General features: G+C 48.6%; 1 protein-coding gene across 3 annotated transcripts in view; it reads right to left on the reverse strand.

The window, feature by feature from the left end:
* Positions 1 to 18,320, reverse strand: part of ERI3 (ERI1 exoribonuclease family member 3) — a 127,145-nt gene that overhangs the window by 59,280 nt on the left and 49,545 nt on the right. For all 3 annotated transcript variants that reach the window (XM_027892727.1, XM_027892718.1, XM_027892708.1), the window contains exon 6: positions 16,971 to 17,043. In XM_027892727.1, the coding sequence (XP_027748528.1) occupies positions 16,971 to 17,043 (73 nt within the window). The remainder of the gene's footprint in view (positions 1 to 16,970; positions 17,044 to 18,320) is intronic.

An 18,320-nucleotide genomic window follows, 5' to 3' on the forward strand; every position in this document is an offset into this window, starting at 1 on the left:
TCGTACTGGAGACAGTTTTGGTGGCTCTACCTGGGTCAAAGCAGCCCTCAGGTAGGAGAGCCCATCCTGTAACCCCAGCTCTGATTCCCCACAGAGCTATCCAGGCAGCAGCATCATTCCCTTCACGTTAAACTCCACAAAAGTCCCCAGTGGTCTTCCCATGGGGCAGTCCCAGTGTTGCAGAAGGCTCGTCCCTGTGGAGCTACAATGGGAAGATCCATCAGACAAAGCACCTTCTCTTCAAGCTGCCTGATGACAGATGTTCAGCCAACGGAGCAGTGGGATTGGCGGAGCACCACAGAAGTGCTTTATAATTCCTGCTCCTCTCCTCCTTCCTCAGCGTCTCCTGGGAGAGACACGATGATGGACGGTGACATAACTGACTGTTTCCAATCAAGGTAATGTAAGTAATGACAGCTGACGTGATTCCTGGAACGTGCAGGCGAGGCTGGCCCACGTGCCTTGCCTACCACAGGCAGCACTGCCAGAGCTCGTGGAGAGAGGAGACTGGAGCGTGGAAGTCTGGTTGGGGGACAGGACAGAGAGAGTCCCAAGACACAGAGGCTGTCTCCAAATCAGCTACAAATAACTCATTACATCAGCCTGCAAACAGAGCAGGAGCCAAGGGGAGGCAGACAGCACCCACGTCATGGATCAAACCCCTCCTGGGCTGTACACAATGCCTGCCCCACACCTGGACACCACTCTGTCTTTCTCTAGTGACAACGGAGACTGGAGCACTTCTAGTCCTTAGGAGGTGGTTTGTGGGGGTCTTGTCTGGTCCCTTAAGGTTCATCAAGGCTTTTATTAATCTGGCCCTACCCCTGCTCTCCCCACCATCAGTGACTATCTGGAAATGGGAACATGAAGTCAATAACCTGGACCTCACCTGCCCAGGCAGCACTACAACATCTGAACCCAAGGGAAGGGGGTGCGACAGCCCCAGACTGCCCACAGAGGTGTTCAGAGATTCACAGAGGGAAAGAAAATACCATGCAAACTCATACCCACAGTCCTCCTCCAGAGCCTCGAAATTAGCAGGCAAATTTAACATGCAGAGAAGCGACCGATTAATAACCCAGCATTGACTTAAGAAGACCTTGAATAATACATAGCGCTTGTACATGGAAGGGGAAAAAGTCAAGTCCTTCTGCTTGTCAAGTGTATCTGCCTCCCAAGCACCGACACTTGACGAGAAACCTCCCTGCCAGCCAGCCCCAGCTTTAAGCATGATGACAGCAGATGAAGCTATGAACGAACTATTCCCTTCTTGATTCCCAATTCCCAACTTGATTCCAGCTTCTGTTGTTTAATGCTGGCTTTAGTGTGAGACACTGGGTAGTGGTATCAGCATCCCTGTGTGATGCTGTCTGCTTTCCTAAACGATGATAGCTGGACAAAAATTTGCTCCCTTTCGGGAATATTCCAAACCGGAACTAGCAGAAAAAAATGGTGTTTACCTTGACAACAGCCATTTTCGTAGGGGGGCTACATCCACAATGCCCATTGTCAGAGGAGTGGAGAGTTGCAAAGCACCAGGGATTTGTGTAGCATCAGTGAAACACTGTGAATCAAATGCTTTAATTTTTGAGATGGGGAGAAAAACCAAACAGCAGTTGAGGCAGAAGCTCCCCAACAACGGGTCATTCTGACTCCTGCAGCTGAGCGACCACTCCTGTGCAGCCAGCCCATGACGATGCCGCGTGGATTTAACGACCACAAAGCAATTTGAAAGTGAAAAGCCTCACCAACAAGCCTTGTGGCTGAAGTCCAGAGGCAGGAGAGATGAGACCTAATTTCTGTTTCAGTCTCTGATATGGATTCACAGGAAAACCATCCAACCTCCCCCCACGCCTCAGCATCCCCACAATAATACCTATTCAGTGTTATGAGCCTAAATTCATTCGTGCCTTTAAAGAGCTTTGGCATTTACTGCCTGAAGACCAAAGGACCATCACTACGCAAAACATGAACTGTGTACAACACAAGGTCAGAAGGCATTTAAAAAAGCAGCCACCCAGTGCAAAACACAAGGGAAAAAAACTGAGCAGGAAACAGAATTTGCCTTCTTCAGATGTAAATGAGTGCCAGCTAGCAGCAGAGCTCCAAAGACACACATTTTAGCATTGAAGAGTGTTTCAACAAAGGAAAGCAAGGAAAAAAATGTGATAAACAGGCTCAATTCCTAAAGTTTGATTTCCAGAGCAATAAGCACAGAAACTGAGCCCAAAGAAAAGATCTGTATTAGAAACCAAATCCAATCATTCCAAGAATAAAGAAAAGACATCTGGACCGGTGCAGAACTATTTCCAGAGAAAAGTTTGTCTCCCCATCCCTTTCACATCCTGCAGTGGCTCAATGGAAAAATACTTAAGAAGTTGCAAGTTTGGTCATAATGTGTAAAAAGCCCCTGAAATGCGACATCATTTACTCTTCTGTGGTATTGCTCAGCAGAGCTAATAAATCTTGCATGAGCAGAGCTGATTCTAATTTTCTAATATGAAAAGGCATTTGGATTGAGAGAGAGGGGAAGATAAAAGTGATTGAATCTCCAATAGCCCAGCGTCAGTGACAAGAAACATCCTGCTATGGACCCCAAGGAAGAATGGCTCCCCCTCCTCCCCGAGCCACAGGCACACTCACCGCGCGCACATCCAATTCTCTCTGCTTTCTGCTCGCCACGTCTCAGTCTCCCCTATTGACAGGACGTGGTTTTAAACACAGTTACACAAGTTATCATTTCTGCCTTTTGATCAATCTGAATTTTCAGGACAATTACCCTCTTAATCAATGATTGCTATCAGCAGCCCCTTGGATTCTTCACCAAGGCAATCGTGCCGCCGGGGCAGACGGCGTGTGCATATGCAATGAAGCTGCGGGGAGGCACAAGTCCATCTTCCCCTGACGTAGTCGTCGGCTGAAAGGGTGGAGAGCTGTGAAGGCCACTTCAAGGAACACCTGACGTAAAAAATAAGTGGAGGGAATTAAAAGGGACGTTGTGAGAGGTATCTGTGGCACAGCCGGGCTGGGGGGGGCGGGGCCGGGGACCTGCTGAAAATATCACCGAGTTGAAACATAAACCAACTAATCCAATAGATTTACCATCCACCGAAACCATATATTTAAGAGCTATCTATAGCCAGCACTAACCACTCCTAATGAGGCTAATAAAGTCAGTTTCCAATTAGAGACTGAAACAACTAGAAGAAGGAAAGGCGGAGAGGCAGCTTTTAACAACCTCTAAAGATGTGGAATTTCGATATGTGGGTTTCTGTATTTTTTTTTTTTCCATCAGAAATTACTTAATATCACCAAAATGCCCCTAGGATTTACACACACAAAGCCAGCCCCCCGCTGCTCTTTCCTGGCAGGGTATGTGTTTCAGTAATTGATGTTTGCACAGAACCTCAGCTCTTGGAGGACGTGGCTCCTTCGAGGCATCTCTCAGCACCACGGAAACATGGCCTTAGATATTTAGACGCCGCAAGAAACCCCAAAGCAGCCAAAACCCAACTGCAGGGGCCGTGGGCTGGCTGGGGGTTGAGGCTTAGCATCCCTGCTCTTGCAAGGGCACCACCAGGCCTTTGGCAGGTTCATGCCATCCGGCTTGTGTTTTCAGTACTCCAGACAAGGCAGGGTGAAGGAGCACGTGGCTCCCACCCGCACATTGCTCTGCGCTGCTCCCTTGACAGCCTTCAGCGCTTCCCCTGGGCAAGGGACTCCTTAACACACCATTCTGCCCAAAAAATACCTCAGCCAGACCCAGGCAGCGTTGTGTCCTCCCGAAAAGCTCAGCAGGGAGAGAGGCTGCATCCTTTCCCAGGCTTGGAAAGGATCCTGCTGCGTTGGCTGGAGAGAGCTTTGGGACCCGGGTGGCATCAGGGAAATGCTGCTGGAAAGCAGTCGAGCTCCTGCAGAGGAAGGCACTGGGGTGGCTTCACCATCTTGACCACCAGATCGGGCTGGCAGTAAAGCAGCAGAGGCAGCGCCAGGTGAGGCTGGTGGGCCAGCTGCCTTTGCAGGCTGCTGGCTGGAGGAGCTCTCCGAAAGGCACAGTATTTCACTAGCTATTTTGCATGGAGAATTGCCGATCAAAGATATCCCCACTGTGTACTCCAGAGCAATAAAAATAAAAAAAACCCACAAGAAGAATTCTTTAGGCGGGTAATGGGCATTTTATTCCTTTTTATGACACTAAACATAGGCAGCTGGCATAATTACACCACAATAAAGGCATAATGTGCACCTAGCAGAACAAACTCATACTTTTGATAATTAGGCAGAGCAAACACAGTCTGGTATTCAGTCACATGGCTTCACTGTCTCCTGGATCTGTCGGAGCCCCTGTCTCCACAGCACGTCAGCCCCATTCCCGCAGCAGGATTTAGCTGGGCCCCAGGGGGAAGGCTGAGCAAGGAATGTATCACCAGAGCTCTCCCGCACCGAGAGGAATGGCCAAGCAGCTCCCCTGCTTAGAGCAGACCGAGAGCAAGGTGCAAGGCAGGGAGATGCAGGACGGGTCCATGTGCAGCTCCCGGCAGGCAGCTGGAAACTGCGTGTGGCTGAGCACCAGTGGAGGACGTCAGTCACCTCCTGATTGGCACTGACTGTCCCCACAGGCCAGAAATGATGCAGCAGAACCAACGCCATGCGGCCAAATCATACACGGTACAATGGCAAACGGAGACCCAACTGGTTTTGGTTTGGCAGTTCCAGTAACTGAAAGGGCTGAGCAGAGGGATGAGGACCCCTCTCCACAGCAAGGTCCTTGGCCAAATGCAGTCGATGCCAAAAGGCAAGAACAGAAGAGAACGTCCCAGACCCTCACCTACAGAATGAAAAGCCCGGCCTGGACCTGCTGGAGGCTGGCAATTATCTCTTTGAAGATTTTGTGCTACCATTAGTCCTGGTGATCCTGCTAAGCTGCAGACCTGCCTCCTCCAAAGCATGCTGTCAGGCAGCAAGCACACTCCTCTGGCAGCTGCAGGCATCCACACAGGACAGCTCTTCCCTGAGTGAGGAGCACAGCCAAGGCGGAGATCCTAAATGATCTCTAAAATATTAATAGCATCAATCAGAGCCAGGCTGACAGAGGTTACCACACTGGGAGAGCACAGAGAGCAGGCTTCCCTGAAGTTGGCACAAAACCATACACTAAATAACTACAGTTTGTTTAAAAATGCATCTGCAGGACGCGTGTAGGAGCAGTGCTGGTAGAACAGCATCCTGAGGTTCCATCTCCACACCACTTAAACCCACTGGGGGTATCAACCACTGCTTGCAGGAGAGACAACAGCTCAGCTACACTCCATCCTGCATGGCTTAATGGAAGTCAGTAGCTTTAAGGTATTCTGAGTGCAGTGCAAGAATGCCAGCCACTGTGAGATAGACCCTGGCTGGGCACATGCTTTGGAGTGATGAGAAATGCCCTCCGCAGCAACCACAAAACAGGAGAAGTTTGTGCCCAGACGAGGGCAAAAGGCAGGTTGTTTTCTAAACAAAAGCAGGCCATATCTGTAGACTTTCCAGCCAGTTCTTATAAAGCCACTCTGATAGATCCAATCCTTGGGCCGCAGGCAAAGAGTTCAAGCAAGGAAACCTGCAAGTGGAGAGAGCAAAAGCCAGGATGGAGCCAGAAGTGCTGTGACAGCATGGGGGAAGGATGACAGGAGACTTTTAATCCTAACTCTGAAATCAACTTGCTTAGTAGCCTTGGGGTTCTGCGGGATTTAATTAATTAATTTAATGAGTGTGAAGTACTGTAAGTTATTAATATACAAATTCCACTACCGTATCTCCCATCTCCCTGCTCGTCATCTCTTGCCACTTTATACCAAGCCCACGAGAAGCAAAAGCCAAGCCCCAGTCTGCCTCTGTGCAACAGGGCAGAGGCTGCACACTCACACTTTCCCAGCCAAGACCGCAGCAGCAAAGTCCTAACCCTTTGAGCAAAACAGTGCATCACACTCAGCACAGGGCACCAGGAACACTTCATATAAAAAAAAAAAAAAAAAAAGGAAGTTCTTTCCACTTACAGGTAAGCCAGTGGCTACCATAAACCAGCTGCTGTTGTTGGTGGAGATGGTAAGCTGTCACTCTCCCTTTTGTAGCCATGCTGCTTTGGTAGGACAATGAGGACTAGACCAGTTAATGTCATAACCCCCAAGGCTAGAAAATCTGATTAACCCCTTATGCCTTCCTGGAGAATTGCACGGGTCCATTTTCATGCTCCTACACGGAGCTCCTGTCTTTTAAATGAGGAGAAAAGGCAACACAGCTCCTTTCCCAGGCACTAGGCAGCTGTGCTGGTACCCAAGTAAAGCTCTAGCTGAAGGGCTGGGATGCAGGGACGCTTTGCCCCTTGCCTGTCCCATGGGACTCTAGGAAAGGCCATCTTTCACACACCATGCCTTCAACTCCCAGTTCCTCCTGGCCTGGAATGCAGCACACGTTGCAGGATTATTGTAAAACATGCCCTGCCTCTAATCCCTTCTCCTCTTGCCTTGCTCTGGTATTCACTGCAGGGAGCTGTGTCAGGCCCGGGGTCAGGCTTCCCTCTCACAACACCAGGGCACACAGAAGGCTCCAGCCCCTCCAGCTGACCTCAGTAGCTGAGACACAGGGAAATGCAGGCTGTTCCCGATCTTCACATAAACAGGCAGGTGAGACTGGAGGCCTCCAGCTTCTGCCAACAGTGCCAGAGCCCTGCAGGCACAGCCGGGGCCCTGCATGCAGGTGAAATGCCAGACCTGTGCCAGACCGACGTCCAGCTCACTGGGAGATTTTGACCATCCTTGTGGTTCCCCTGGCTTGCTCCTACACTGCCATGCTAAGGGCATATTACAGGGCACGTCTGGATGCAAGCTCTCTCCAAAACTCTGTCTTTGGCACCTCCACCACACTCCCCCATAAACAGGTGGGACCAGGACTGCCAGCGTGGCTCCTTCCTCAACCTGCAAGCAGCAACCACACTCACGGAGCAAAGGTCTAAGCAGTATGTGTAACCTCAGCAGCAGTGCACACACGGCCAGATGGGAACCAGGAGGCTCCTTGGTGCAGGGGACAGATGTTCCAAGTCCCCCAGCATGGGCACAGCGAGGTGCAGCTGAGCAATATGGCACTCAGCAGGAAGAGCAGCACGCAAGGTCTGAGCAGCTGCTTCTCTGCCTTTTGCCTGCAGCAACGGCGATGTGCATGAGGAAGAACCACAAATGCCAACCTGCCTCCAACCACGTGCATAGACAAGGACGCTTTTGGTAAATCAACCATCGCAGTGTGCTCAGCAAAATGCTGCTCAGGATTTCATCCAGAAGGCAAAGCTTTTACCCTGGTTAAAAAAAAAACTCAAAGGCAACAAATTCTACTCTCTGATTTGTCCAGTAGCTTCAGGCTGCATGGGGACAAGGAAGACAATTGTGCTCCTCGGTTTCTCTTGAATCAACACCTTCCATCCTTATTCAAGAGCCCCCTCTATCACATGTGGTACCCCGAGTCCCTGGTCCTTGCTGGAGCCCAAAGGCCCTGCCAAATAATAAAGTCTGTCTTGGGACTTTCCCAGTACAAACATCTGGGATCTGGGCAGACATCATCAGGAGAGGAGTGGAGACTGCATGTGGCACTCAAAGCAACCACCCCTTCTCTCCTTGCTCACGTACTCTGAGTTTCAGGGATGTGTTCCAAGGAAAGCAGCCAGCCTGCGTCCAAGTGCAGGGGCAAAAGAAGTGTCACAGCACACAGGGCAGGCTGGAAGGGAGAAGTGCTTCAAGGCAGGACCAGCTCTACCCAAACCATCCCCACAAGACTATTCTAAACTGCCAAGAGCTAAAGGTCCCATATCCCTGCTACCATTCACAGAGACTGTTTACTCATCTCCATTGCAGCAGGTAAGGACATGACCAAGAACCATCCCACCACAACCAGCCAGAATAAACTTTTCGTTTCCTCTGAGTATTTTTATTCCCTGATGGTAAAGAATATTTTGTAAGCCAGGAAACTTAGCTACTCTCTGGTGAACCAAAGCCAAAAACTTACATTAACCCTCTGGGGATCACGTTGCTCTGTCTGCTCCAAACAATTTTTACAGACACATGTTGTACAGAAAATTGCTCCTGTGCTTTTAGGATGCTATTAAAAAGTAAAATCAACAAAAATAAAACAAAAGGGAAACACACAAACCCATTTGATCTAGGTGAGAAGGGACACTGCTCATTTCTGCCCTTCCGGGATGGGCACGTATGTTATCACTCAAGTCATCCAAAACCAGTGAAGCCTCCAGGCTTCATCTAGAGCCCCTCTCAGCTGTAGCACAACCAGCTCCCGAGACTGCAAGAAAAGGAAATGAAATGCAAGGCTGGGATCATTACTTTGAAACTATAAGCTTGTGCCACTGAGCCAAAGCCTGTTATATCGACATGGGTTTGTGTCACCCCAGCAGCAGAGATCACTCTCCATCTCCACTTGCTCAGTTCCCCTCCTTCCCAGCCTCCCAGGACGGCTGGCAGCACAGCCATCTGCAATGCTCTGCAAAGTCTAGCTGCAGAAAACTCCCAGTGCTTTGCCCAGCAGGTTGAAGTTATAGTACTGAGCTATTGCAGAGTGCAAAGCATCCTGCTGACTGCTCCATCACAGAGCCGCCAGCAAAGCACAAAGTGCCACTTGCAGAGGAGTAAATAGCAAAAACCCGAAGTTTCCTTCACCAGAACAGAATCCAGTGAAAAGACTCTGCCTGGCAGTGAGTCCCAGCCTCAGAAGGTCAAGGGCAGAGCCCTAAAACACAACTCCTGTCCATGCAGCTCACATGCTGTGCTTCTGCTCCCTTTGTTTTATGTGAAAGTGAATGTTGAAACCAACCCTGATGGTTACTCTGCATTACATGAGCGCTCTACCTTTCAAACCCACCACAGCCACAACCCCTTGGTCCATCTGGCAACAAACTCTAGAGAAACTGAGGCATCAGCCTATCCTCTACCCTCTTCTAATCAGTCCAGGAGGAGAAAAGGGAAAAGACTGCCAAGAACTCCCAGACTTTCCTGCCTATCGGTTTTCCTTGGAAATGTGTTTTTACTCAGCACTCCTTGTTAAATAAGAAAGGAAGGACAGGTTCCTCTGCAGAAGGACAGAGAGGGCTGCTCCTTTAAGGCCTCTCCTGGATGCCCTTTCCCTTTGAGATGACTATCCTCGACTCCCTCCTCATCTCCCTCCCTTTGATTTAAGAGTTCCTCTCCTGGCCCTGACAGTAAGGTATTTCTGTCCCACAGATTATAACTCACTCTGGGCTATTATTCAACTCCCAAGCCCTGGCCCTGCTGCATTTAGTCCAAACATAATATCCTTCATGCATATATTATCTGTCTCCCTATTATCTGGAATCATTTCGGAATTAAATTTCAGTCCTGCAATATTGGCTTGAAGAGCGGCTCGCTTTATGGGCTAGTCAAAGGTTAGAATACCAATCAAAATAACACTGCCGATGCAGAGAGACATTTTAATATTCCAAAACCTGGTAATTGTAAAAGGACATAATATTTTTTCCCTGATTACCCCAAAGGCAACACATGTTAACAAGGCGAGGGAGAGAGTGAAAGAAATTTCAGAGTTCAGACAGCCGCACGACAGATTTAAAGGAGAAGTCGTGGATGGCTGCCGTGCTCCAGCCCCGGAGCAGGAGGGTTCCCCTGCCCGTTCCAGAGGCGCTGCGCTCCCCGGGATGCCGTCCCCTCCATCCCCAGCCTCGTGGTGTTCGTGCTGCCTGTGCTCTCCCAAGTCAGGAGCCCTCGGGAGCGCTCTCAGCGCAAGGGAACGGAGCGGCCAGAGCTGTGCCGAGACGGACGGTCAGAGATCATCAGGGCAGAAGAAACCGCCGCGGTCGGCCGGCCTGACCGAGGCCACGAGAGTGTCTGCCCCAAACTCCTGTCTGAACCAGAGACGATGGTTTTAGGAAAAAGCCTTCCCTCCCAAGCTGGAGAATCCACCACAGCCCTTGGTAAGTTGTTCCAATGGTTAATTATCCACACCATAAAGATCTGCACCTCAGTTACCTTGCTTTGGCTTCCGGGAACTGGAACTGCTTATGCTTTTGTCTGCTAGAGGGAAGGAACCCCTTGCCACGTCTTGGTTCTCCCTTCAGATATTTAGGGACTACAGCCAAGTCTCCCTCACCCTTCTCTCTGGCACCCTAAATGGCTCCCTGGGTCTTTACTGCATGGCGAGTGTTCCCACAGGTCATGCAGTTCTTGTCCAATCGTCAAGTTTCCAGGATTCTTTCTGATGCTGTGATGGGACCCAGCATCGCGTACATCCCATCCCAGTCGCAAAGGAAGAAATGATCCAGCCCCTCCGCTCCTACTCACCGCTACCTGTTTATAAATCCAACAGCAGCTGCCTCGTGGATGCACTATCTGCACACGCTATCGAAAATGATTTTTATGTTGTCTTTCAGGGCATTGATAAAAGTGTTAAATACAAGAGGTCTGAGAAATAGATCCCTGTGGGACCCCACTAGGAAGACATGCACTCCGTGATGATTATCCATTTACAATTAAATGCTAGGAGCTGTCAGTTTGCTCTTTCTTAATCAATGTAATGTGTGCCATGTTGATTTTGTATCACTCTTGTTTCTTAATCAAAATGTCATAAGGTACCAAGTCAAATGCTTTCCAGAAGTATATTACATTGACATGGTTACCTTTATCAACCAAACATGTATTCTCATAAAAAAAATATCAAGTTAGTTTGAAAAAGATCTAGTTTCCATAAATCCACATTGATTGGCATTATATTACCCTCTTTTCATTCTTTATTAATCAACTATGATATCTGGCTTTTCATTACTTTGCCCAGAATTAATGTCAAGATGATAGGGCTATAATTACTTCATCGGTCATCCCATTTGCCCTTCTAAATTACTGGTACAACATTAGCTTTCTTCCAGTCCTTCAGAACTTCCCCCATGTTCAAAGACTTATTAATAGTCCAGGGCGCCTCAGCCAGCTCTTTAAAACTCCTGTAAACCCGCTATGCAAAATGCCAACCAAAAGTCACCACTTAACTCGATCACAAAACTGCATTGTAACAGCAAACCTCTTGCTCAGCAATATGGTAACATCTGCCTTTCTGTTAATACAGAGCAAAGTATTTATTAAGCACAGTCATCTGGCTGTTACAAGCAATTCCTTCCATTTCCTTCGAACCAGTGCTATTGCACAGACACTTTTCTTTCCTCATCTCCATGAGAGAGATACTCTTACTCCCCTTAACCCTGGAGCTGTTCCTTTCCTTGCTTTGCCTTTCACAACCTCTCCCATTCCCGCCTTCTGAGAGACTTTCCAAAGCCAAGAGTTCCGCAGAAGGGGTGAGGAGCCAGGCAAGGCCAGGTTCCCTGGAAGGAAGGTGTGACAGAGTCTCAGAACATGCACCCCTGCTGCAAACCAGCAAAGCACTGGGCACTGTGGGTGTAAGAGCAGCTCTTCCCAGTTTAGAGGCAACATCTATTCACGTGCTTGATGCTTTGGCCATGAAGCACTCTGCCTGAGGAGTTCTCCTCTGGCATTTCTAATCTCACTAGGCATTTTATTCCCTGCAGCCAGTAACTCAATAAACAGGCAATTGATAACAATCACTGTTAAGTCCTCAAGAAGTTAGACCTCACAAAAGCAACTTCCAGGCATATGAGTTAAAGCATAAACCATTTCTCAGCTGTACCCATTCCAATGATCTTCATCCCCAAGACACTTCAGCACTAAGTGTCTGAGAAGCACTCAGAGCTCCTCCTCCGACCCCCAAGGCAGAAGGAATTGTTAATTCAGAGGAGAGACAGAAAGCTGTTAGCAAATCTTTGTTTGTTTAAGATGTTTATTTCCAGTAGCCAAATATTAACAAAAACATCCCATTACATGCTTCCTCTGTCAGATTTCACAATGCAAGTAGGTGACCTTAAAACAGTTGTGCATGTGTATTAACAGTTTGTTTCCAACCAGGAATATCTACAAATCAATAAAGACTGGCCCTGGAAAAGGCCAGCTCTGCACAAAACCATTGCACCCCAGCATGGTCACGTTGTGCTCCCCAAGGCTCTGTCAACTCTGTTTCATCACACCCAGAGAAGGAAAGTTGCAGTTCTTCACATACATCATTCCACTCCTGCCTTTCAGAAAAACTCTCCTGGGTTTCAGGAGGATGTCAAATTAGGACCACTGTTCTGTCACTCCTAAAGCAACAACTATTCCTGTATCTAAAGGTATGCTGCACCCTGTGAACAGAAATCAAAGATGGTCAAACGTGCCAGGACAGCCATCCTGAGAAAGGGACAGCTCTGTGATGGGTATGAAGATTTGTCTTTTTTTTTTAAAAAAAAAAAGAATAAAATATTATTTGAAAAACAAGGAATGAAACAAACCCTTAGTGGATACATAAGCCATTCCTCTTATCTTTTAACAGTATAACATCCAGAGAAAAAAAGGAAGATCAGGATAGTGTACACAGTGTTAATAACTTCCACAAGCCAGTTCTAGAGTCACAGAGCCTGCAAGGGCCTTTGTGCCAGCCCTCTGACAAGTTTTGCTGTGCTGGAAGGGACAATTAAACAAGAACATGGCAGAGGTCCTAAATCATGAGTGAGTGGCATGGAGAAGAACTAGGAACACTTGTTCCATCACACAATGCAAGACCTAGGCCCAAGAAAATTATCTGACAGTAGGTTTAAAAGAAACAAGGGGACCTGCATCTTCACACGACATCTGAGTAAACAGAGTATAATTGATGCATAATTAAATAGCAAAAGTCATTGCTGCAGGATGCTGAAGAAACTGAGAGCATGAGCAGATTCAGAAAAGGATGTACAAGTTTCATATAGACAGATGTGGCAAAAACAGTGGGTGCTAAACACAGTGGTTCAGGGACAGCTGCCAGCTCTCAGTCCTTGAGGAGACAATTGCTGGGAATCAGAGAAAGCTGACTGGAGCCATGCTCCCCCTGTTACACCTGCAAGCATCAGCTACTGGCCTCTGGCATGGAGGTAATCTGGGTTAGACCTTTGGTCTTGGCCATTTTCACACCCTCATCATCCTTCTAATGATTTTCTTGCACAAGTTCATTGTTAGAAAATCTATCTTCACTCTTCTTCTTCCTCCTCCTCCTCCTCCTCCCTCCACCAAACCACTCTCCTCTCCGTGATGTGCTCCCAGCCTGGTGGTGCTGACATTCCTGCTGCCTGCCGGGTTTCCCATTCTCAGGAATGCTTGGCCACCCTGCAATTGCAGGCACCACATCCTCAGCCTAACACAGCACTGGCTCCAGTCCTGGCGGTGAGGATTCATCACGGGACCAACCATGCTGCTAACTCAAGCAGGACCTGGAACAACAAACCACAGAGGCTCCCAAAAGAGCAGAGAGCGAGCACAAAATGAGAGCTTGTGTTAGAAAAAGCACTAATGAATTTATCCAGGATACCTGAGGATACTCTTGGGGCAGCAGCTTGGTTGTAGCTTGTTAGCTGCAGCAGCTTTCCTTTCTGCATAAATCTTGACCCACGGCCTCCTGCTTTCTGCACGTATTACTCCACTAGTGCCCCTCTCTCCTTACACGAAGCACTCTTTGTTTATTTCCACCCTCAGCATCCAGCTCCAGTGATGTGGCTCAGGTTGTGCACCTCAGTCCTAAGCCCGGGGCTTCTGCGAATCGACATGACAGGTACCTGAGGAGAGCTGGCAGACGGGATGGTGGCTCTCTATTGAGATGGTTTAGGGGGATATCTGAAATGTTGCAGCATTCAAAGAAAGCCTCCTCCGGTTTCTGCTGCCCTCCCACAAGGCTGAGCTAATCGAAGTGAAGAACATGATAAACTCTCTGCCCCGAGTCAGCTCCACACTGACAGTTCACTAGAGATACAAGATCGCTCAGTGACATTAAAAATGTCAGCAAACACCGATCAGGCTTGATGGAAGGGATGCATTAGCAGGATGGGGGGGGGCACTGGGCAAGGTAAAACTTCAGCAAACACAGCCAAGTGCACAAGAAGCTTTTTTCCCGTCTGTTCTTCCACAGAAGCTTTTTCACAGATCCCAAGACGCTGTGGCCACCACTGCAGTGATCAGGTGTGGAGCTCACCACCCCCTGCACGGCCAGATCAATCCAACAAGGTCTGCCTGAGGCAAAACAAGTGTGGCAGCTCACAGGGGCAATTCCTGTCTTCAGCTTGCCCGAGAGGCAAGTCTTGGAAATTGTGAAAGCTGCCTGGAGGCACGGGGTTCTTGCCTCAACTACTCCTGCAGCACAGCAGAGACAAGGGGAGGAGTTTATTGGCCAGTGAACCATGAGAGACAGACTGTCTCACCACTGAGGGAAGAAGGACTGCTGAGCTCTGGAGCATCCCACGCTCTGGCAGAGTATAGACAAGGAGTCTTTCTTAAAATGATATAAAACAGAGACAAAGAGGACCTGAAGCTGTGTGTGCATGGGCAGAGGGAATCTGCTACTGCACTACACATAGGTACAAAAACGTGTCTGTGTGTAATCCCACTCATGCATTGCCTGGTAGTTGCAGAAGGAGCTCTCTAATTCAGAAAGGTCCTCTTGCTATCACTCCTCACAAGCAGAGACCCAAAGAAGGGACAGAAAATGCAGGTGGGGCCATTCTGCAGAATACTGCTGTCACATGTGCCTGGTTTCTTGACACCTGAAACATTCAAGTCTCTGCATTATCCATGACCTAGAAATCATCAGTTTCACACTCCACCCCCCCCCAACTCGCCCACCCCCCAACACCTTCACTTCACGGATCAGGTCAGAGGCAGACTAAGCCTACGAGGTGTTTCTAAGTCAGGAACATGCCAGAGGGAGGGGAAAAAGGTCCACTTGAGCTATGCAGGGACGAACAGGGGGGCTAGTTACCTGTCCACTTTTATTTGTCTCACACTGGGAGCTCACTCAATAGAGACTGAGGCTCCATTGGGTCTGTCTACTTGGACAGAATTAGTTATCTAAGCTGGAAATCCTCTCTTGGGAAAGCATACAGGCAGTTGCCCCACAAGCATCTGAAAGCAGTGAGTGGCATGGAAAGATCCTTACCCGGGGTAAGAGCAAATCCCAGGAGAAGCAGCTCCTAGACACAGGACAGGAGATATCCCTGCTGTCCTCTGCAACATGGGTCACTTCCCAGAGGGAGGTGGGGTCCCTGGAGCCACACGGTGTCAGAGGGCATCAGATACTGAAGTGTCAGAAAAACTTCATTTTTTAGAAAGACTAGAGGGATTGGAGGAAAATGAACATTTCTCTCTCACATCCCCTCCTCACATGACCTGAAGGAGGCTGAAGCTCTCCTTTCCAAGTTACACATGTGCAGGGGAGGACAACCCCACCCATGTGCCCCCACCCTACGTGCTCAATATGTGACACCTTCAGAGAGCCGGGAAGGGGAACACTTCACTGCAGCAGCTTCTCTCATGCTCCTGCCTTTAGCTCTGTGCTTGGGACCTCATGGATGCTCAGCAGCCCTCAGCTTAGTGTCACGGCATTTGCTGATGGGCAATACACGAATGCCCATCCTGAAGAAGAGCCACGTGCCTGGACATCCACGTTCTGGAGAATCCCAGCTCCCAACACACCAAATCCAGCAGCCTTGAACTATGGGAAAGAGCCGTAAGCCGTTCATCCAGAGGCCCAGAGGAGGAGCTGGATCAACCTACTTCTTAGCAAACATCACAGTACACAGGGATTTTTTTTTTTTTTTAAAGTATTATTATTCTGCAGCCATCAACCTGCTGGTTATATAGCTGCTATCCATTCACCGGAAGTTTAGTGAACTTCAAATGGCGATCATTAATGGTCACTGAACTGCAGAATGCCCCAATGTGCTTTCAGATTTCATTTACCAAGGACCAGCAATCAGCCAAAAGATTTGCTCTGACAGCAGGGAAATACAAGACCCTTTGACAAGTTCAGCCAGGAATGTGCTGCCAGCATCCCTTGTTAAGTTCATGTTCTACCCTATTTGACGGAACAGATCATGCAAATTGTCCTTCTGCGGCCGCTCAGCCTGTCACTCACGCTTCCATTTAAAACAATAAATAAATAAAAGAACAAAAGAAAAGCCCACAAGAACAACAAGCTGTTTATAAGCAAATTTCTCTTTCTGAGACCCCTAATTACCACGAAAAGGCACAGAAACCCAAATAAAGCACTAAATTGGATGGGGGAAGGGAATCTTATCCAAAGGTTTAACCGGGAGGGCCACCCCAGTTTTCTCTTGTGCACAGACCGCAGCCTCCTCCCTCACCCTGCTACCGCTTGTCATCACACTTGTTCTTTTCTTCTCACTCTGGTTTGTGTCTTATGGCATCACCACATTTTTCTGTGCTGATGGAGCAGCTGTGCCAGAGGAGACCTTGTGGATGCACAGCAGGCTGCCCCTTAACCACTCAGTGAAGGCACGGAGCAAGACAAGGCACCAGACAGTACTGAGTCCAAGGCATTTCGCTTAATAAAGTGGTCACCGGTCTCTTAGGTGGATGTGCTGCTGAGACATCTCCCTTTCCCCATGCCACAAAGGGAAATGCTGATTTTTATATTGGAGTATTTCAACATTTATTAACCAGAATTTGACCTGAAGGGAACCATGCTCCTAGGAGCCTTATATGGCTGCAAAACAAAACAGAGTCAGCAACGCTGGCGACAACACAACCTTCGCTGAGAAGGGGCCTCACAGTGTCCCACTATTATGCAGAGACATCGCACTGTGCCTGCCACAATGGGATTTTCCCCAGCTGCAGAACACATCCCATCAAGTACAGTAACACTCTATTAGAGGAGATACAATAGGGAGCTGGAGGACTCGCTCAGCCCAGCTTCTGAGGAAATAACTCATTTCAATGCAAAACAGCAGTAGTTATTAGACACCTCCTTAAAGAGGAAAAGTGAAGGACAAGGGGAGGAGGGAGAGAGGGAGACAGGGACTATGGCAGTTTGCACAGAAGTACCTTTTTCAGATTAATCCACTGTTTGAAGTAATCAGCAACCGGCAGCCCTAAGTACTGGCATTGTCCTGGTAACCTGTAAGAGAGAAGAGAGCAAGTTTGATTCAATCAGTGTCCTGACAACACAAACTCTGTTTTCTTAAGTGCATTTTGTTCAGAGACGGAAGAGACCCTCGAGTCTGCTGTAACATGCCGCACATCAGAAGGACCGTAGCTCTTGGCAAAAAAATCTCATGAGAGCACAGCTTTGCTAAAGACTAATATACATCCAGCCACATCTAGGCTGCTGAAACCTTTTGGACTAAACATTTTGAACAGCGAGTGCAGCGCTCAGCTCTCCTCCACACTGGCTAAGACACAAACATGACTGGAGTATCCGCACTGTCCTTAGCTAAGTGAACCCATCACAAATCCCTGAAAAACCATCCTGCTTAGCAGCTTACAGGGCAGACAGGACTGACAATTCACCTGTCATGCCCTGGTGCTTTTCTGCATTTGGTCTTTACGGTTAAAACACTGAAGGAGACACAAGGGAGGGAAGGAGGCAACAAAACATTCAATTTTGGGTGGTAGCAGTGCTGTAGGACCAATGTTTTAGGGCTAAGAAGGCAGAGGCTCTTTTCTAAGCAGGTGCTTGGAAGAAGAGAGCAGTCACAACTCTGAGGACGCATGGTGCTGCACTGTCTCACTAGGGGTTTGAGCACAGCAGCCAGAGCTGTCAGCACATGTATTTACCCTCTCCCTTCCTGCAGCGAGCCAATGGAACAGAGCTCAAAACAAAACAGCAGTAGTAAGGGAGGTGGATTGCCTGAAGGGACAGCAGGACCCCAGGAAAGCTGTTTCTCTCACACTGTGCTGATCCCAGTGTGTTTGCATGGGAGCTGCAATGTGCCCCTCAGCTGGGGAAGGCCGAGCTGCAAACTGTGTGACTCCAGCCGAGCCTGTGCAGGGACATGAGTTATGCGAGTTTTTCCTGGCCAGTTTGATCTGATCAAGAGTAATTGATGGATCTTGCTCATTCACGTACTGCTGAGCACGCCTGGGGCACTGGTCACAGGATCTTTAACTGAAGCAAAGGAACATCCCAAATAAATATGTCAACTAAATAAATGACTAAATTAGAGCTGTTTGTGCATGCTAAAAGTCACAACCCCAGAAATCGGCTTTTGCAAACAGAGGGGGGTGGGGAATCTCCCAACTTCCTCAGGCACATGGAGGCTGTAAGGGGAGGCTGTAGAGGAGGAGGGAAGAGCTACGACTGTCAGCATCAGCTGCTCAAACATCCCAACACAGACCACTACATCCAGGGGAAAGTCTTCTCCCATCTCCACAGAGGAAAGAGTGAATAGTCCA

The sequence above is a fragment of the Empidonax traillii genome, unplaced genomic scaffold (genome assembly GCF_003031625.1).
Source record: "Empidonax traillii isolate 1590-97213 ecotype Southwest subspecies unplaced genomic scaffold, ASM303162v1 scaffold15:size5535645, whole genome shotgun sequence".
NCBI lineage: Eukaryota > Metazoa > Chordata > Aves > Passeriformes > Tyrannidae > Empidonax > Empidonax traillii.